General features: G+C 36.5%; 1 protein-coding gene across 4 annotated transcripts in view; it reads left to right on the forward strand.

Moving 5' to 3' along the window:
* RAB3GAP2 (RAB3 GTPase activating non-catalytic protein subunit 2) overlaps positions 1-18193 on the forward strand; it is a 100211-nt gene that overhangs the window by 65008 nt on the left and 17010 nt on the right. For all 4 annotated transcript variants that reach the window (XR_012025736.1, XM_072814448.1, XM_072814446.1 and 1 more), the window contains exons 19-24: positions 1667-1794; positions 4242-4458; positions 4839-4936; positions 12055-12160; positions 13669-13829; positions 14951-15179. Coding sequence is in view for 3 of the 4 variants with exons in the window: in XM_072814448.1 (XP_072670549.1) it covers positions 1667-1794; positions 4242-4458; positions 4839-4936; positions 12055-12160; positions 13669-13829; positions 14951-15179 (939 nt within the window). In the remaining variant the exon portion in view is untranslated. The remainder of the gene's footprint in view (positions 1-1666; positions 1795-4241; positions 4459-4838; positions 4937-12054; positions 12161-13668; positions 13830-14950; positions 15180-18193) is intronic.

Below are 18193 nucleotides of genomic sequence, written 5' to 3' on the forward strand. Positions count from 1 at the left end.
TGAGTTTGCTGGTTGTTTCTTACAGCTCAAAATTTGTTTGAAAAAAAAAATTACATCCTCTAATTGTGGGATTTTTAACTCCATACTCTATCCAGCTGACCCGGCAAAATTCAGTTTATCCTGAATTCCTAACATCAATTAAATTATAGTGTGTAATGTGTAGACTTCATCTAGCTGTGACTTTTTGCTTGTCATGTTAATTGTATAAAGCCAACTTTATATTTACATACAAGCCAATTAAAGTGGTTTAATAAACAGATCATAGTATCCCCTTTCATGACTTTAAACATCGTAGTGTTGAGATTTTTTTCAACACATGTTTAAAGCTGACTTTTGGAAAATAGTGAATTTCTTTAGTGCATACGATTTGTTAGAAATATCTCTTTTAAAAAGCAGTGTGCTTGTAAAGCTTGATGCTTATAAAGCCATACCTCAAGGCTTTACCAGAGTCTCAAAATTTATTAAATCAGTTTGTCTTGCACTGGGCTGAGAGTAAACCAGATACCACTGATGGAATTCTGTAAAATCACTAGTTTCAAGTTCTACCCATAATTGAGATGCTAAAAAATTTTGCCTATTTAATTTGCTATGTTGTATTGTAGCTATACCAACTCTTGGAGGTAAAGTGTCTGCCTTTTAAAAGAATAATTGTTTTATATTAGATGATAAATATTTAAATTATCATGCAGAAATATAGAGTATTTCTCTAACATTAATCTTTTTTTAAAAAGCCTGATTGACAGAGAATTTTTTTTTAATTTTTATTTATTTATGATAGTCACAGAGAGAGAGAGAGAGAGAGAGGCAGAGACACAGGCAGAGGGAGAAGCAGGCTCCATGCACTGGGAGCCCGATGTGGGATTCGATCCCGGGTCTCCAGGATCACACCCTGGGCCAAAGGCAGGCGCCAAACCGCTGCGCCACCTAGGGATCCCTGACAGAGAATGTTAAGTAGAATTGTACTTTGGTTTCTTTACCAGCCTTGAGAATAGATCTGTCACAGTCCAGAGTTTGTGCTTGAATCCAAGTATCTTTAACCACCACGATGATAAAAACCAGGCAGCTTTCTATTCATCTGTCCTCTGTCTATTGGCATAATAGGCAACATATAAGTTATGGGGTAGTGAAGAGTATTTTCAAAGCTGCTTTCAGATCATTTTTTAAAAATTTGAGTATTAGACTAAGATAGCTCTTTTTTTCCTTTCCTCTCTCTGTGCCTCCCCCACCCCCATCCCCCACCACCCCAATACTAGTATGCCTTATGTCTTTTTAAAAAAATATGGAGGGCAGCCCTGGTGGCCCAGCGGTTTAGCGCAGCCTTCAGCCCGGGGTGTGATCCTGGAGACCCAGGATCGAGTCCCATGTTGGGCTCCCTGCATGGAGCCTGCTTCTCCCTCTGCCTGTGTCTCTGCCTCTCTTTCTCTCTCTCTCTCTCTCTCTGTCTCTCATGAATAAATAAATAAAATCTTAAAAAAAAAAAGTGGACATTTTTCCATGATGGAAAAATTAATCTTTGTCTTAGTAATGTTATATCTTAAACATCTCAGTATTTAATAAAATAGAATATCAGAGAAGTATATAATACTATGACTATTAATGAAAGAAAAACCTTTTTGTGAGTCTTTTAAACATGTCTCTTTAATGTATTTTTTCTTCCACCTTTTAGATCTTGAGTCTGTTGATGAAGGATTGCTACAGTTTTGTGCCAATAAACTGAAATTACTCCATCTTTATGAGTCTGTCAGTCAGTTAAATTCCCTTGATTTTCATCCAAACACACCATTCTCAGATAATGTAAGTCCATTCCTCATTATACAGAATATTCTGATTATTTTTAATTTTTTAACTGATAGTAAAGAAGTAGAAAATTAAAGATTTTTATGAAGTGGAAAGGTGTATTTTCTTTACAAGACCTGCTGGTTCTCTGTGCCTTAGTATTTATATTAATTTTGCTATTATTGTTAATCCATCTTCACTATCCAAGAAACATTTGATTTCTTTGAACTCACTTTTTAAGGTTGCTTCTTACAACATAATGACAAGATTTGCCAATTAAAATATATTCAGCTTGCTGAAGTAGCAAAACTAATTTCTTTTAAAGAAAATTAAAAAGATTTTGCCAGACAGAAGAGACTGATTTTTCTGTGGTGGTGTTGTGAACAAACTCATATAGCTTGTTTTGTTGTCTACTACATAATAACATATTTTTTTAAAAAATTCTGTCTTGGGGCACTTGGGTAGCTCAGTGGTTGAGTGTCTGCCTTTGGCTCAGGTCATGATCCCAGTGTCCTGGAATTGAGTTCTGCATCAGACTGAGCCTGCTTCTCCCTCTGCCTATGTCTCTGCCTTTCTCTGTGTGTTTCTCATGAATAAAATATATATTTTTAAAAAAATTTTGTCTTACATCAAAGTGTTTAATTATAGTAATGTTCTGTGTTTTCATTCTGCAAAACACAAAAAAATGGCAGCACCTTATAATCTTCATTATAGTGCAGTATCACTCATTTTGGGGGCATGTGTACAAAATTCTTACTTTTCATACAAAGAAATAAAGTTTCCTTAATAGAGAATAAAGAGAAATGTAGTCCTCTCTTTCCCTCAGATAACTGTGTGACTATGGATGGGTTGCTTGCCCTTAGGGCCCATATCTTCCACTTATCTAAAGGAAAATCATTATTTCAGTGATTTTAGTGATTTGTCAAATCACTGATATTACTTATGAAAAGATATCTTGTGTATCTGAAATTTAATGGAAGTTTAAAGTGGAAACCTTTTATTTTAAATATATGTGAATACAAATTTTTAAACAGAGAAATGAAAGTTTTTCTCTCTGTATTGGAAACCACTTTATACATTCTAACATCTTTTTTATCCTTGGGATTATAGATGGATTTCATAAAGCATTTTAACAGTCTTCATATTATTCTGCAGTTGTCTTTAAACAAAGCCATTTTTCAGGATCTTTTTATTTTTCTTTCTACTTCAGCATTAGTAAAAAATCATTTCAAACAACAAGAAGGTTCAAGTTGACTGAATTATGTCTATAGGATTGCCTAGACATTTCATAGATTCTTTCATGCCTAATTGTTTCATAAGATCCAAACTTTCCTACTTTGCCAAAGAAGGTTAAATATATGCCATTAATAATCCCCTACAGAATTCATTTCAACTTGATATCCCCAACACAGCATGCAAAGATAAAAGAAAAATTAGAAAATTTAAAATATCAGTTGCCTGATTGTTCTTTTTTAAAACACTTTTTAAGATTAAAATTATATTTGCTGTGAATTCATTTAGATCCTTCAAAAAATGTACAGTCAGCTTCTAAGCTGAATGGCTAATCTTGTGCATATAAAACTAAAATTCAAGTCTGGAATTTTTGTTACTGTGGGGTTCATATAAGTTCATATAAGCTCCTATAAATTCAGTATAGCATTGAACTACTGGTGTGTGTTCATAGCAGTCTGCAGTTCACTACTTGTTTTTAAAAACAACAGCCTTGAGTAAATAAGTAAATGAAAGTTGCATTCTTAAGAGCAGGTTTATCGTGCAGCATGGGGGGAAGAAAGTTTTGCTTGCTATGGTGAATTTATGGTCTTTTAAGCGTGTTTGTGTGTGTGTGTGTGTGTGTGTGTGTGTGTGTTTACCCCTAATTTAGAAAAATAATAGTAATATCAGGAGACGTTTTTGCACATGTGGTCTGTAAAAATAGTTTGAAAGGCTGGCAGGATGTATCTGTGACTTTTCAATCTCTGTATCCCTGAGAGCCATATAGAGGATATATGTCTAAGATACAATGAGGCTTGATTTCCAGTATTTTTTATTGTATTGTGTTTATGCTGCTTAATAAATAAACATTGAATTTCAGATAGGCCTTTACTTAGTCACAAGAGTTGCAGTTGATACTCTTGCAGTTTTTTTCCTCATTGTAAATTTAATACAATTTTAGTAAAATCCAAACATTTTAGAAGAATATAGAGTATTCTCAATAAATTGTATAAAAATGGTACTCTTAGTAATATGTAGTGTTTCAAGGTTAGTTCAAGTTATTTAGCATTGAACTCATGAATTTGTGAGTAAAATTTTAAGCAGAGTACATTATACCTATCACGTAAATTAACAAGTCATCATTTGCTTATGTGCTTGCATTTCACTTGAGATGATGGGGTTGACTCCTATGGCAGAGTCATGGGAAGAGATATGATGTACTCAAAACTTTTTTTTTTTCCTATTTTTTTAAGGACTTGGCTGTGTTACTGAGGCTTGATGAAAAAGAACTGCTTAAACTCCAGGCATTACTAGAGAAGTACAAAGAGGAAAAAACCAGAACTACTACCGTCCGATTTTCTGATGATAAAGATGGTGTGTTGCCTGTAAAAACATTCCTGGAATATTTAGAATATGAGAAAGACACGATCAACATAAAGAAGATAAGTGAAGAAGAGTATGTGGCTTTAGGTAGGTGGAATGATAAACTGCTCTTTGAATCCTGCGTCTTCCAGAGGAAAGCCTGGGAAGAGTTTACAGCATCTCAAAGATTTAGTTTGTTTTAAAATTAACCTAAGAATTTAATGTATACTGAAAAGTTAATAAAAGATACTCTGGATATGTAGGCACTATGTCCTAAGTTTTATTGGCTGATACATATACTAAAGAGACAGTGTTAGATATGTAATGATTTGCTTTCTGCTTTAAAGTCAAGCAAAATTGAGACATTAATTTCTTTTTCTCTCATGCTGTTTTGCTTCTCTAGAGATCCTGATTCAGTTCAGGAAGAATGTTAGTCCAAATGATAAGTAATCATTGGTTAATGCATTTTGCTTTTGTTTTACTACTAGGCAGTTTCTTTTTTTGGAAGTGTTTGCATGGAGAAAGCTCTACCGAGGATATGTGTCACACTCTGGAGTCAGCTGGACTTAGCCCTCAGCTGTTGTTGGTAAGCTTTCTTGTTTTTGCACGTTCTTCATCCCTGCTCATGTCATCCAGAAGCGTCAGTCCTTTTTTTTTTTAAACCATTGTTTAAACCATATCATAGAACATATATGAAAACTTTCCAAAAGTGACCGAGGAAATTTATAATCACTATATTTAATTGAGTAATACTATTTTATTTTTCTGATTCCCTGTAAATTATAGCAGGCATATTCCATGGTCGGCCTAAAATTAATTTAAAATCTGACATGTATAGCAGATTATGATCATCAGTGAAAATGATCACATTAGAAGTAAAAAAGATCTTTAGGGAACAAAATCACCTTCCCCTTAGAGCAATATGGAATTGTTACCAAACATTCCCAATTTTGAATATAGGTTAGGTTTTAGTCTCTGTGCTATAATAAATGTAAAACAAAAGAATCACTCAGTAGAAAATGACAACACTAAATGTTTGCCCTTCTGCACAAGACAGGGGAGGTGAGCTTGCCGTCCTCCCTTCTCTTTAACCTAACCTCTCACATACTCACATACATATTCCATGTCCCCACTAACACCTTACATTTTGTTCAGGATCTGGGCAGTCTCCTCTGTGAGCTTGATGACTATGTTCATGTATTGTTTTAACTGAACATTTACATCCTTTAAAAACAAATTCCAAAAAATAAATAAATAAATAAACAAACAAATAAATAAATAAATAAAAACAAATTCCATTTTTTGTTACTTTATAGTATGTATGTCAGGAAGTAAGGCACTTAAAGATATACATAGGTTTTACATGGGTATTCATAACCAATTTATTTGTAATAGCCCCAAACTGCAAACTATACAAATATCCTTTGGTGAGTGAATGGCTAAACTGTGGTACACCTTTACCATGGAATACTCCTCAACAATAAAGAAGATTAACTATTGATTCACACAAACCTTGTGAATGAACCACAAGGAAAATACACTGATTAGAAAAATGCCCATCTTAGAAAGACATGTACTTGCATGATTCCATTTTTGTAACAGTCATGAAATAGCACTGTTCTAGAGATAGAGAAGAGGTTAGTGGTTGCCAACAGTGAGGGATGAGCAAGGGGAGTGATGGATTGGCTGTAAAGGGTTGACACAAGGGAGTCTTATGCTGCTGTACATAGTTGAGTGCTTGATCGTGGTGATCAAAAGCTACACATTTGATAGAATTGCATGCACACACACATGGGTGCATGTGTTACTGGTGAAATTTGAGTAAGCTCTGTGGATTTTACCAATGTTAATTTCTTGATTTTGGTATTGTGTAGGATGTCAGCATTAGGGGAGGCTGTCGAAAGGATGCGTGGGACTTTGTTGTGCATTTTTTTGTACCACTAGTGAATCTGTATTATAAAATAAAAAAAAGAGGCATATCTTATTCAGAGTTGAGTACAGAATACTTATTTTTACTTTGTGTTCAATAGCATCAATAAAATGCATTAGATCTGGGGTTCAAGAAACCTTGGGAAAAAATGAACCTCACATCTTACCTCAAGCCATACGTAAAGATTAACTCAAAATGGAACATAAATATAAGAGCTAAAACTATAGAACTTACAGAAGAAAACATAGGAGAAAGCTTGATTTGGGCAGAGATTTCAAGGGATGCAAAAAAGCATGAACATGAAAAAATATTGATCAATTACACTTCATCAAAATTTAAAACTTCTCTGTTTTAGAATTGTTAAGAAACTGAAAGGCAAACTCTTCCTTTAAAACTTACTTAACTTATTTAAATGAATTGAATATACATTAAGAAAGAATTTGTACCATTCAATAATAATACAGTAAGGAAAGCAAATGATTTGAACAGTCACATCACCAAAAAATATACATACAAATGGCAAATGGTCACCTGAAAGGTGATCAGCATCACTCGCTATTAGGAAAATACCACATAAAACCATAGTAATCTCTATCTCACGAAGGTGACTAAAATGAAGACTACTTATTAGTAGCATTAAGTGTTGAAGACGTGGAAATCAACTGTCACCACCGCTAATGGGAATGCCAACTAATGCAACTTTGGAAAATAGTTAAAAAGTTTCCGGGACACCTGGGTGGCTCAGTTGGTTAGGCATCTGCCTTTTGTTCAGGTCATGATCCCAGGGATTGAGTTCCATGTTGGGCTCCTTGCTCAGCAGGAAGTCTGCTTCTCCCTCTCCCTGCTCATGCTTTCTATCACTTGCTCTTGCTCTTTCTCTCTCAAATAAAAAATAAATAAATAAATAAATAAATAAATAAATAAATAAATAAATAAATAACCTTTTAAAAAGTTTCTTATAACGCTGAACAGAGATTTACCATAAAATACAGCAATCTCAGTCCTAGGTATTTATCTATGAGGAATGAAAATATGTTCACAAAGATTTGGAATAAAATGTTAATAGCAGTTTTGTTCATTATAGCTCAAAGTGCAAACAGTCCATATACCTACCAACTGATAAGTGGATAAGTTGTGGTATATCCATACAGTGGAATGAACTGATATGCAAAGTAACTGTGTAATAAATAAATGAATGAATCTCAAAAACATCACACTAAGTGAAAAGATCCAGAAACAAGACTATCTACTGTATGATTTTAGTTGTATGAAATACTAGAATAAGCAAAAATATAGTGACAGAGCAGATGGGCTTTTGCTGGAAGATGAGGGTGGGACTGGCCTCAGGGAACTTCAGAAGGTGAAGATATGCTTTACTGTGTTTTTGGTGTTGGCTACCCAACTTAAAATGAGTGAATTTTATTGTAAACATGTATGTGTTGTAATAATGTGATATGTAGGAAATGTCACTATTTTAAATCTATAAAGCTGTGATCTTTATATATATTATTGTGCTATAGAATTTATAAAATGAGTTCTAATTTTAAATTCTTTTTAAAATTCTCTGACTCTGAGAGATTGTATTTCATGCATTCCAAATGAGTGGTCGCTTTTTCCTTTGCTTTTCTCAAATACTTTGTGGTTAGGTGTTTTTTTTTTTTTTTCTTAAGTATTCTATCAATAGCTGAATGCTTTTAAGCAGTTGTGTAAGTTTTTAAAATCCTATTGAGTACAGAGAAATGCATTTTCACTGAAAGCATGTAATTAATAGCAATGAATCAGAAGGAAAGGGGAAACCCCTTCAAAAAAAAGAAAAAAAAAAGCTCAAGAATTAAAGTAAGGAATTGCATACAGGAGTGCCTGCGAGGGTCAGTGAGTTAAGTGACTGACTTGAGCTCAGGTCATGATCCTGTGGTCCTGGGATTGAGCTCTGAGTTGGGCTCTCTGCTTAGTGGAGAGCCTGCTTCTCCCTCTCCCTCTGCCTGTCCCCCCCCCCCCCCCCCGCTCCTGCTCTTGCTCTCTTTCTCTTTTGCTCGCTATCTCAAATAAAATATTTTTTAAAAAAAGAAAAATTGAATGTACAATAAGACAAGCTTTTTAAACAAGCCTGCTTGTTCATTTTGGTCATATTGATCAGAGAAAACAGCAGCTAGCACATTCAGGCTGTGACTAAGCTGCCTGGCCTTGGACAAATTAAGTGCAGGGGTTCCGTGTGCCCACTTAGTATGCATCTTGCTTACATCTTGCTGATTCCCAAAGCCATTAGTGCCAGTGCCAAAATATTAACTGATGACATTTTTAAATTTAAGAATTTAAATTTAAATTTTAAATTTCAAATAGTTTTTTTTTTAAAGAATAAATGTCGGGATCCCTGGGTGGCGCAGCGGTTTGGCGCCTGCCTTTGGCCCAGGGCACGATCCTGGAGACCCGGGATCGAATCCCACGTCGGGCTCCTGGTGCATGGGGCCTGCTTCTCCCTCTGCCTATGTCTCTGCCTCTCTCTCTCTCTGTGTGTGACTATCATAAATAAAAATTTAAAAAAATAAATAAAATAAATAAAGAATAAATGTCTATTGTATTACATTAAAAGAGTAGTAGATTTTTTTTAGGAATTAGGCATATAAAAGTCATAAATAAAAGGTGTTAGGTCTTTCAGCAAAATATATTATTGGTGTTATAAAGACATTTGAAATGCTAATAATGTTCCTATTTTCTGAAATATTTAAATGGGGGTTTTATTGGAATTATGTTCGTGAAGAAACTTGCTATCTATTATCTAGTTTGTGTGTATATATTTTTTTAGGTTGTGTATATTGACAAATTTGGAGATAGTTCTAGATGTATTATGCCCACCGATTTTTCTGTAAAACTTACATTTGATTGTCAGTATTTTATTATATTGCAATTCACAGACAATAGCATGATAGTTTTTAAAATGTTTAAAACTATAATTACCTTCAGTGGAATTTTATCAAGTTTTAATTCTGTGTACAAAATAGACCTAATTTTCAGGAAAGACTAGAAAATAAGGCTCATTCAGAAAACTGACAAAATAAGTTTAAGTAGAGACAGGGCTAACAGATGTCTTCTTCATGTTCTGTCAGCATTTCTGCTGAATGGGGAGGATTAAAACATCTGGGATGTTAATATCACAGGAAGAGGAGGATACTTAGCAAAAAGTAAAGTTCATTAGAGATTAGAAATATCTACCAAGAACCTGAGGGATTTTCTGTTTCATTCTTACATATAGTTTTTACCAAGTCTTAGATACTGCTTGACTTAGAAAAGAGAAATTAACTAAATTTCCTCTCAAAGTTTCTCTTAATAAAAATCTAATACTCACATATCACCTGGTAATATGTCAATTTGTGACATTTATATGTAAAATAACATAGTATACATTTATAATATGAATATCCACACTAAATAATATGATGTGACATTCTTTGCTATTCTTTGAAAGGATATTTTATATTTACTACTTCTAGAGATTGCTATCTTCTGTATATTGTCTTTTTATGTTATGTATGTCTATATGTTTTTATATGGTATCTTATCTCTGTATTCTCTTTGATTATTTTTCTCTTTTTACCTTAAATTTTCCGGAAGCTTAAAAAACAATCTATTGCTTTTAAGTGATACTAAAATTATATCATTGTGTTCTGATGGCTCTCGTGGCATCCTCTGTTTCACACTGACTTTTTAGATGCTAACTGAAGCATAACTAATTAGATTTTTAAAGTTAATGAAAAACAAGGGGAACATCCACTAGGTTAAAAGCAAAGATTACCTTGCATCAGAGTTAGAAACAGGGCTGACAGAGAGAGATAGAAGGAGAGTTAAATAGAACAGGGTTTTTTGTTTCAGGATTTACTAAATAAAGGTGATGGTAGATAGGGGGAGTGGTTAGTTGGAGAGAAAAATAGAAGAGTTTATAGTATGAAGAGAGATTCAGGTCGTGGCATTTAATTTGTCTAAGTATGATTTAGTCTGCAGTAACCCTTTGGGTTGCCCATGTTTTGAGCATTTTGAAACTTTGTTGCTGGTGTAGAGATGAATCAAGCTTTGCAAGACATAAACCCATAGATGTGTTTAGAAACCTGGTGTGCTCTTAAAATATTCCTGGTCATATATTTTGTGCCTAAAATTAATCAGAATGAACCCAAAAGATAAATTCTACCTTCCCCCCTCATTTCCTTTTGATTTGTTTTCATAGCCCATGTGTGTTCAAAATACCAAGACAGGCTATTTTCCAATTGGTTTTGGAGTGTCTTTGTTGCCTATACAGGCAACTCATTTTTTAGCTTGCCTAGTAGTTACAAGTAGCAGTGTTGTGTGAGGTAAGGAGAAGGTCAAGAAGAGAAGAGGGAAATCACCTTGATAAGTAGATAAAGTCAGTCAAAATTTTGTGGACCACACAGGGTGTGTTGTGTGGCAAGTGGAATGAACGTGGTATAATATGACCCCATTTTTATCAAGCGGTGACCATCTCTCCCCCATGCCAGCCCCATAATGCTCTGTGTATAGCTGTACTTAGAAATACACAGACAAATATGAAAGCACGTCTTACACATATATTGTCTTACAAATCTACAAATTATGAAAGCACATGTTTGGTTTTAAAAAAACAGGTTTCTGGATAGGATGAGATAGAAAGGAGGCTGACATAGGGACATAGAGGGTTAAACTGAAAAAGGATAATAGACTCCTTTTGAAAGTATATTTTTTACTTGTACATATTATACATACATGCCTATATATACAGGTACAGTTTTTTAAAGAGAAAAAAAACATGCATGTGAGAGTCAGGCACATCTTGGTTCAGACTTCAGTCCTGACTCATTAGCTATATGGTGCTGGGTAAGTTACTTTTCCTTTTCATCATTTGTAAAATCCGGGAGACCATCCCTGCCACAAGGTTGTTGGGATTGACCAGGGTGATGCAAGTACTTCCATCTTCTGGCCTTTGGGTTGTTCTCCTAAGTTAATTTCCTTCACACACTACTTCAACTTCTACTTTTCTGAATTTTTGAAAACTATTTGTACTAATATATTTAAACTGGTAGTCAACCTTTTATTTTCAAGGTTTTTTTTTTCTTACATGAATGTCCTGCAGAATTAAAGTAACCACGCCTTTCATAAACACCCGTACTGACAGGTGTGATGCCATGCCATTCAACTTCTCATAATCCCAGAATTATCTATGTACACATTTTGTACATCTTAAAATATTTAAGAAGATATGTTTGTTCATAGGCATCTTAAAAGTCACTTATATTGACTTCGGTGTTTTTGCTTAAAATCTGTTTCTCATGACTTATTAGTGAGTTAAAAACTAGAATCTGATAGTTTACATATCTGTTCACCATTGCCAAGTCCACAGCACCTTGTGGCCAATGTCGAATAAGGTCCACAGCTCCAGATCCTTCCTTTCCTCCAATCAGCCGAGTGGCTTCTTGCCAATCTACAGCTAATTTAGGCTAACTTGGTAGTAATCTTTCTGGCAATATGCTCCCTAATCAAAGCTTAACCTGGAAGGCAGTACTTATCCCAAAGAAGAAATGGAAATGGTGGAATTTACATATCTGACAGATGATAAAGAATCTCTTAAGTAGACAGAGTACCTTGTTCTACCCCTCATGTTATGTGACGTAATAAGCAGCCCCTTATTTTTCACCCTGAAGGACGAAATCACTCATAAACACATGTGTTCTCTTGAAAATTACAACATTTTGTTTTTCTTATTACTGAGAATGACTTAAATTTAATTTCAGTCTCTGCTCCTGAGTGTTTGGCTTTCTAAGGAAAAGGATATTTTGGATAAACCACAATCTGTGTGCTGTCTTCATACAATGCTGTCCCTCCTAAGCAAGATGAAAGGTAACATGCTGGTGGATGTTGCAGTTCCGTGGGCCCTGAGATGCAGGCTGCTGCTCTTAGAGATGTAGATTATTATATGAAAAACCACATAAATGGGAGGGGAGGATACTTTCTGTTAGTAAAAGGAGTGTACACTACAGTGTCCAGAACATTTTTCTAGGGATCTTTTTAAAAATATTTAAAAATATTTCTATTAATATTTCTATTAATAAGTAGAAAGCTCTCAATGCATTCAAAGTATGCTTTATAAAAATTAAATTCATATTTCATCATCAAAAATAATGTGATACAGGCAGCCTGGGTGGCTTAGTGATTTAGCGCCGCCTTCAGCCCAGGGTGTGATCCTGGAGACCCGGGATCAAGTCCCATGTTGGGCTCCCTGTATGGAGCCTGCTTCTCCCTCTGCCTGTGTCTCTGCCTTTCTCTCTCTCTTTTTCTGTCTCTCATGAATAAATAAAATCTTTAAAAAAATGTGATATGAACAATGCATTATTATTTTTTATTTTTTTTAAAGATGTATTTATTCATGAGAGATGCAGAGAGAGAGAGAGAGAGAGAGGCAGAGGGAGAAGCAGGCTCCATGCAAGGAGCCTGACATGGGACTCGATTCCGGGTCTCCAGGATCAATCACATCCTGGACTGAAGGTGGCGCTAAACCGCTGAGCCACGGGGGCTGCCCTTTATTTATTTTTTTAGTAAGATTTTATTTATTTATTCATGAGAGAGACACAGAGAGAAAGAGTCAGAGACACAGGCAGAGAGAGAAGCAGGCTCCATGCAGGGAGCCCAATGCGGGACTTGATCCTGGGTCTCCAGGATCAGGCCCTGGGGTGAAGGCAGTGCTAAACCGCTGAGCCACCCGGGCTGCCTGAACAATGCATTTTTAATTCATTGAGGTAAATCATACGATCTTTGGTAGAGGTAATTTTTAAGATTCTTTTTGACCTCATTAGAATAATCTTTTATATTATATATAATATATATAGTCTGTTTTATTAGAACATTATTTAACATTTTATTAAAACATTCAATAGTAGTGATGAATATGCAATGTCTGAATGAAATGCATGATGAATGATGAAATGATGAAAATATTCCAGAGATTTAAAGTTGATTCAGAAGCAAGACAACTAACACAACCTAAATAAATGGAATATAAATATTCTGATAAAAGAAGTTGTGGAAGGTGCTTGGGTGACTCGGTTAAGCGTCTGTCTGCCTTCTGCTCAGGTCATGATCCTGGAGTCGTAGGATCAAGCCCCATGTCAGGCTCCATGCTCAGCAGGGAGCCTGCTTCTCCCTCTCCCTCTGCCTCTTGTGCTTATGCTCTCTCTCTCTCTCTCTGTCAAATAAATAAAATCTTTTAAAAAGTTGTGAATTTCTTTTCTAATTCAGAAATATACAAGTATATCACTGAGATATTTAGTTTCAGTGTATGTTTAATGTTAAAGATTGAACAGAAAGAATTGACAAGTTGAGTTTCTTTAACTTTCTCTTTTTGCCTTTAGTGGCCATCGACGAGACCTGGGATTCCCAGTCTGTGTCCCCTTGGTGGCAGCAGATGCGCACAGCTTGTATTCAGTCTGAGAACAATGGCGCTGCCCTGTTGTCTGCACACGTTGGGCATTCCGTTGCCGCACAGATCTCAAACAGTATGACTGAGAAAAAAGTAAGTGAGAAAGGGGCGTACTTGTCCTTGGATAAGCTGGATTTGTACCTGCCCAGCCTGCTGAGGGGCTGCTTTGCCTTGCCTGGGGCTGCAGTGTCTTTGGTGTTATGGAACATCTCGAGTTTGAAATATGTGTCCAGCAGGTTCTCATTTGTCTTTTGCGGAGTGAGGAGTGCAGCCCTTAACTTGTTTATTCAGATGACATGCATATTTGAACTTTTCCATTACCTCGTACTTTTCATCTCGAGGGGAAAAGTACTGTAGTTGGAGGGCAGAGATGTGACTCTGCCAATGGCAGGTGATTTGTGGTAAGTCCCTTAAACATGAGCTTCCTGCTTCAGGTTCCTCATCTAAAGGAGGTCAGGGTTCCTCATCTGAAGGAGGCAGGTTAGACTGCATTATTTCTGAGGTACTCTGAAGTTCTGTATAGTTGTATTTATAGCCCTCCCCTTTTATAAACAAAAGTTGTTTTGGGCAAGTAGCGTTGAAGGATTCAAATAAAAGTTTCCTTTTGACCTTTTGCTTTGTGGTTTTCCCTCATCTCTTGAAGACTCAAATTTATTTAAAAAACAAACAAACAAAACAGACATCTCTTGTATCTCATGGTAGATCAAATAATTTTTTTCTAGAGGGATGTTGCATTTAATCAGATGAGTCACTGAAATAGGCCTGTAGAGATTCACTTAACATTGTGAATCTCAGTAGTATGTATGCTAAATTTAATATTACTGGCCTAAGATGTTTATGATAATGGAGAGAAAAGAAATTTGAGGCACATTTTGTATATCGGTGGGTGCGTTCTCAAAAGTACACTACCAGCACTATCCCGGTACTGACAGAAAAAACGTGGCCCTTGTCAAGGATGGCTCTGCACACTTGTCGAAGTACACACTGGGTGAATCAGGCGTTGCTGCAGGTCTTTCTGTGAATGTCTAGACTCTGTCACTGTTGCCCCCAAGTCAGTCATGTTCCATCCAGCTACGTAGTAATATTCGGGAATCTGCATCTGTGTGCTGCTGTGATGTATCCTTACTGTCCGTCAGCTTTCAAGTTAAAAGCTCATTTAAGTGAATGCTGATCCGGAATCTTTGCCAGAGTATCACCGGTACATTTTGTGTTAGTTTTCCCAGACAGTTTTGGGTGCTGATTCTGAGGCCCTCACTGATTCCTGGGAGGCCCTTTCTCTTGACACTGAGTATTGGAAGCTTCTGCTGAAACAGCTGGAGGATTGTCTCATACTTCAGACCCTACTTCACAGCAAAGCAAACACATCAACCTGCAAAGTGTCGTCGCTGCAGGCTGAGCCACTCCCAAGGCTTTCTGTCAAAAAGTTATTAGAAGGAGGAAAGGGTAAGCTGATGTTTATTTATTTGAGCATTGTGCCTATGTATCTGTATGTTATGGTGTGGGCATTTCTGGTAGTTTTTATAGAAATGATGCAAGAATAAGGAAAGAGAAATATATTCAGATTTAAAAAATTAACCCACCACATATTTCTTCTCAGTCAACCTTCTCAGAGTCTTATCTCGTTGGTCCCCTGCTCAGGAATCCCCACTACTTCCTCTGCCTTAGAAAATTAGCCATTCTCAAAGAGTGGTCAAGAGGACCTCAAGAGCCCTCCCTTTCCCGACTTCATGTCTGTGGGAGGCTAGATTTTCCCCCTGTGCTGCAACCAGAACAGATCACAGTAGATGGAATGCAGAAGTTGATTGGAGAGGGGGGGCGCCTGGGTGGCTCAGGCCATTAAACTTCTGACTCTTGATTTTGACTCAGGTCATGACTCAGGTTGTGAGCCCTGCGTCTGGTTCCACACTCAATGGAGAGTCTGCTTGGGATTCTGTCTCCCTCTTCCTCTGCCCCTCCCCTCCACCCTGCAAGCTCTCGCACTCTCTCTTTCTCAAATACATAAATCTTAAAAAAATAATAATCTGATTGGAGAATCCAGTTATAAGGAAAACAAAGAGGTTTGCAAAGATGTAGTGTTATTCCTCTCACTATATGTCTTTTCTTGCTTTGGGATATAGAGTTATTTTCATAAAATGTTACTACCATGTAATAGGTTTATCATTTGTATTTAAAATGAATTAATAAAAATATTTTAAATTTTCTGTTTTGATTTCTAATACCATAAATATCAAAAATATGATCCATAAGCTAAAGTTCTTCATCAGTAATTTTTAAGAGTTTAAGGAGATCGCGAGACTAGAGAACTTCTGGAACAAATATAAACACCTTCTGTAAGAACTTTTCGCTTTGAGTCCAACCCATTTTTCCATTTCTTGCTTGTTGCTTGATTGTGGTTTGAATGAAGCATCTGTGATTTCCCGTGTCTGGATCTGAGCCTTCCCCCCCAACCCACCTGTCTCATGCTGGATTCTAAATTGTACTTACTCCCCATTCAAGGCCTAGCTCAAAAGCTACCTCCTCCAAGAAACTGCTCATGATCCATTAGCTGCAAATTTTCTCTTCTTCCTAATTTCCACAGAACTTTATACTTCTGTGATTTATTACTGTTTACTGTCCTGGAATCATTGTGTTTCTGTGCTTATATCCTGCACAACTGTAAGCATCTTAAATTTTTAGTTGTCCTTATGTTACTTTCTTTTTACCAGCAGCTCTGTCAGTCATTTGATACTGGAATGTCTGTATTCCTGGATTTATAAATACCCATATATTTATAGATTTTTATATAGTTAACTTGTTTTCTCATTCTTTATAAGATTTGTAAGCTTTGGCCTGAGAGGCAGGCTTTAGGAGATGCTCTCAAGGAACATAGGCTGTGGATGCCATCTTGGCCTTGTCTCAGTTTGCCAGTATAACCAGAAAGAACTTAGACACTTGTATGGAACCCTGATTTTGGTGACTGCCACCCAGGGGACACCTCCAGATCACCCGGCTCTGGTGACCAGTGGGGCTTATGCTTGCGGTCTCACAGGACTATATAGATTTACATACTTTTTAAAAGCTGATGCCTGATAGGGCACCTGGGTGGTATAGTCAGTTCAGCATCTGACTCTTGGTTTTGGCTCAGGTCTTGATCTCAGGGTTGTGAAATCAAGCCCCATATTGAGCTCTGTGCTCAGCCTGGAGTTTGCTTGAGATTCTCTCTCTCTCTGCCCCTCTCACTTGTGTTCTCTCTGTCTCTCTTTCAAATAAATAAATCTTTTAAAAAACAACAACTGGTGCTTGAGGGTTCTGGCTTTCTGGCAGCCTGAATCAGGTTGTTAAGATCCTCCCTTATAGGACACTGGCAGGTCTTGGCATAGCCTCAGCTCCTGGGAACTATTAAAAATATACTGGGTAGCTTGGATAAGCCCAGAGGTTTGAGAGACAACCAAGAGCCAAGGCAGGATTGAATGACAAGTTGCATCTCCTACACAAGGCCACTCCTTCGAGACTGGGGGAGGTGGGTTCCATCTGCTGTGTAGAAACCAACATAGAGCTTCAAGAAAAAGAAAGAAATAGAGAAATAGGTTGCAGTGAAAGAACAAAATAAAACTTGAGAAGAGGGGTGGAAAAAAACAAACCTTAATCAAATGGAGATGAGTCATTTACCTGATAAAAAGTTCCATGTTATGGTCATAAAAATGCTCACCAAACTGGAGAGAAAAATGGATGAAAACAGTGATAACTTCAAGGAGATGGAAAATAAAGGAAAGGACCAAGTAGACATCACAGAGCTGAAGAATACAATCCCTAAACTCAGTATCCCCCAGAGGGTTTCAGCAGCAGACTCGGTGAAGCAGAAGAAAGGACCAGTGAACTCAAAGATGGGGGTGTAGAACTCACCCAGTCAGACTGTTACAGAGGTAAGTTGTTATATCTAAGCTCATGGTAAGCACACAGCAACAACCTTTAGTAAATGTGCAAAAGGGAGGGAGGACTATAAGCACACCACCAAAGAAAGTTATCAAACCACAGAGGAAGAGAGCAAGAAGAATAAAGGAAGAAAGGAACTGTGAAAACAGAAAACAATTAGCATGGCAACAAGCAGACACCAATCAGTAATTAATTATAAATGTGCTAAATTCTCCAGTCAAAAGACAGAATGTGGCTGAATGGGTAAAAAAAAAACCCTACATACATGCTGCCTTGAGACTCACTTTAGATGAGTCAACACACACAGACTGAAATTGAAAGGATGGGAAAAGATACTCCATGTGAATGAGAACCTTTTTCTTTTTTTTTAAGTTTAAATAAGTTTTTTTTTTAAAGGCCTGTGAAAAATTCTGAATTGTAAATCCTACACTCCATGGTGCCACCTGCTGATAGGGTAGGACTGTCACTGTGACATTAAACCTAAGTAACAGAATTGAGGGCTTGATTCTGGAATGGAAACAACCAAATGATTTGCGAGTCAAACC

This window comes from Canis lupus, chromosome 38 (genome assembly GCF_048164855.1).
Source record: "Canis lupus baileyi chromosome 38, mCanLup2.hap1, whole genome shotgun sequence".
Classification (NCBI taxonomy): Eukaryota; Metazoa; Chordata; class Mammalia; order Carnivora; family Canidae; genus Canis; species Canis lupus.